This window comes from Monopterus albus, unplaced genomic scaffold (assembly GCF_001952655.1).
Source record: "Monopterus albus unplaced genomic scaffold, M_albus_1.0 scaffold291.1, whole genome shotgun sequence".
NCBI classification, from domain to species: Eukaryota; Metazoa; Chordata; class Actinopteri; order Synbranchiformes; family Synbranchidae; genus Monopterus; species Monopterus albus.
The window spans coordinates 101,317-104,732 of NW_018128171.1; the positions used below are offsets into that span (position 1 = coordinate 101,317).

General features: G+C 40.6%; 1 protein-coding gene across 1 annotated transcript in view; it reads left to right on the top strand.

Annotated features, from left to right (window-relative positions):
• The window catches only part of mfsd4aa (major facilitator superfamily domain containing 4Aa), a 26,675-nt gene extending 23,625 nt beyond the window's left edge, over positions 1-3,050 (top strand). The window contains exon 10 of the mRNA XM_020623000.1: positions 2,836-3,050. Coding sequence (XP_020478656.1) covers positions 2,836-2,888 — 53 coding nt within the window. The 3' untranslated portion in view covers positions 2,889-3,050. The remainder of the gene's footprint in view (positions 1-2,835) is intronic.
• Positions 3,051-3,416: the final 366 nt, after the last annotated feature.

Genomic DNA, 3,416 nt, shown 5'->3' on the forward strand with positions numbered 1-3,416 from the left:
AAAAAACACCTGAAGGACTCCAAGATGGTGAGAAATAAGATTCTCTGGTCTGATGAGACCAAGATAGAACTTTTTGGCCTTAATTCAATCAATTCATTAATGCAATCGAGGGAAGGATGAATGCGGCCAAGTACAGGGATATCCTGGACGAACACCTTCTCCAGAGTGCTCAGGACCTCAGGCTGGGCCGAAGGTTCACCTTCCAACAAGACAATGACCCTAAGCACACAGCTAAAATAACGAAGGAGCGGCTTCACAATAACTCCGTGACTGTTCTTGAATGGTCCAGCCAGAGCCCTGACTTAAACCCAATTGAGCATCTCTGGAGAGACCTGAAAATGTCAACCAATGTTTACCATCCAACCTGACAGAACTGGAGAGGATCTGCAAGGAGGAATGGCAGAGTATCCCCAAATGCAGGTGTGAAAAACTTGTTGCATCATTCCCAAAAAGACTCATGGCTGTATTAGCTCCAAAGGGTGCTTCTACTAAATACTGAGCAAAGGGTCTGAATACTTATGACCGTGTGATATTTCAGTTTTTCTTTTTTAATAAATCTGCAAAAATGTCAAACATTCTGTGTTTTTCTGTCAATATGGGGTGCTGTGTGTACATTAATGAGGAAAAAATGAACTTAAATGATTTTAGCATATGGCAGCAATATAACAAAGAGTGAAAAATTTAAGGGGGTCTGAATACTTTCTGTACCCACTGTACATCTGTACATTGTTGCACAGTGATATGTATAGCATCCTACCATACCCTTAAACATAAACTAACTGTTATAAAGTGTGATAGCCCAGGGGCAAGAAACTGTCCTTGTGTCTGATTGTTTTGGCGTACAATGACCTGTTGCACCATCAAAAGGGGAGGAGTTCAAACTGTTTGTGTCCAGGGTGTGAAGAGTCTGCAGAAATCTTCTCTGCCCTCCTCTTGACCCCTCTAGATGGTGCTACAAGTCACTGTAAGCCAAAACAACCAGATGCAAGGACAGTTTATTTTCCTGGGCCATTACTCTGAACACTTAACCCATGACCCTCAGTGCAATACCTAGAAAATATATACAGTATTGTTCAAAATAATAGCAGTACAATGTGACTAACCAGAATAATTCAGGTTTTTAGTATATTTTTTATTGCTACATGGCAAACAAGTTACCAGTAGGTGCAGTAGATTCTCAGAAAGCAAACAAGACCCAGCATTCATGATATGCACGCTCTTAAGGCTGTGCAATTGGGCAATTAGTTGAAAGGGGTGTGTTCAAAAAAATAGCAGTGTGGCATTCAATCAGTGAGGTCATCAATTTTGTGAAATAACAGGTGTGAATCAGGTGGCCCCTATTTAAGGATGAAGCCAGCACTTGTTGAACATGCATTTGAAAGCCTGAGGAAAATGCGTCGTTCAAGACATTGTTCAGAAGAACAGCGTACTTTGATTAAAAAGTTGATTGGAGAGGGGAAAACCTATAAAGAGGTGCAAAAAATTATAGGCTGTTCAGCTAAAATGATCTCCAATGCCTGAAAATGGAGAGCAAAACCAGAGAGACGTGGAAGAAAACGGAAGACAACCATCAAAATGGATCGAAGAATAACCAGAATGGCAAAGGCCCAGCCAATGATCAGCTCCAGGATGATCAAAGACAGTCTGGAGTTACCTGTAAGTACTGTGACAGTTAGAAGACGTCTGTGTGAAGCTAATCTATTTTCAAGAATCCCCCGCAAAGTCCCTCTGTTAAAAAAAAGGCACGTGCAGAAGAGGTTACAATTTGCCAAAGAACACATCAACTGGCCTAAAGAGAAATGGAGGAACATTTTGTGGACTGATGAGAGTAAAATTGTTCTTTTTGGGTCCAAGGGCCACAGACAGTTTGTGAGACGACCCCCAAACTCTGAATTCAAGCCACAGTACACAGTGAAGACAGTGAAGCATGGTGGTGCAAGCATCATGATATGGGCATGTTTCTCCTACTATGGTGTTGGGCCTATTTATCGCATACCAGGGATCATGGATCAGTTTGCATATGTCAAAATACTTGAAGAGGTCATGTTGCCTTATGCTGAAGAGGACATGCCCTTGAAATGGTTGTTTCAACAAGACAATGACCCCAAACACACTAGTAAACGAGCAAAGTCTTGGTTCCAAACCAACAAAATTAATGTTATGGAGTGGCCAGCCCAATCCCCGGACCTTAATCCAATCGAGAACTTGTGGGGTGATATCAAAAATGCTGTTTCTGAAGCAAAACCAAGAAATGTAAATGAATTGTGGAATGTTGTTAAAGAATCATGGAGTGGAATAACAGCTGAAAGGTGCCACAAGTTGGTTGACTCCATGCCACACAGATGTGAAGCAGTTATAAAAAACTGTGGTCATACAACTAAATATTAGTTTAGTGATTCACAGGATTGCTAAATCCTAGAAACAAAAACGTTTGTACAACATAGTTTTGTGTTTGTACAGTCAACGGCAGACACTGCTATTTTTTTGAACACACCCCTTTCAACTAATTGCCCAATTGCACAGCCTTAAGAGCGTGCATATCATGAATGCTGGGTCTTGTTTGCTTTCTGAGAATCTACTGCACCTACTGGTAACTTGTTTGCCATGTAGCAATAAAAAATATACTAAAAACCTGGATTATTCTGCTTAGTCACATTGTACTGCTATTATTTTAAACAATACTGTAAATAAGCACCAGTTCTAAGTGTCTTTGTGTCCTTGATTTATACAACATACTGCACTATATACAATATGTGTGTGTATGACAAGCATCTAGACAACTTCATAGGACAATTAAGACAGTAACTACATAAACATGCATAGTTTACTTCTCAGATTCTTCTAAAGACATGGGCGTGAACGAGAAACCAGAGATTGGAGTTTCGTGAGGATCCCTGATAAACCAGAGGACACAGAAAACATGGGAAGAACAAGCTCAGGAAAAACTGACGTTCTTACATCTTGTCCCCAAGTCAGGATTGTTTGACCCTGGATCTTTATACTGAATATTTATACATTAATAAAGGTCTACTTTCAAGCCTAATGATCAACAAGCAATTCTGGAATACTTGACTTCCTTTAATGGGCCCTTGTCACGTGATGTGACACAATGGCCATCATTCTTCTGATGGGTGCATCCTTACTTCCGCTGGTCAGCGTACTCACTGAGTTCATACAGTCTAAAGCAGCTGCCACAGACATTAATGGATGATGTTTAAAGTGCTCATGGCTGCTCATTTTGTTCATTTCCAGCCATTTAATGTTTAATCTTGGGTACCTCTCGATTAGTTTAGCACCCCTCATAACTCCAAATAGTCTAATTATTTCAGAATGATAAAACCCGAGAACCTCTTCCTGAAAATGAGAGGATAGTTCGTGAACGTGTACAACTCCTGCTGCCAGTATTGCGGACAGCA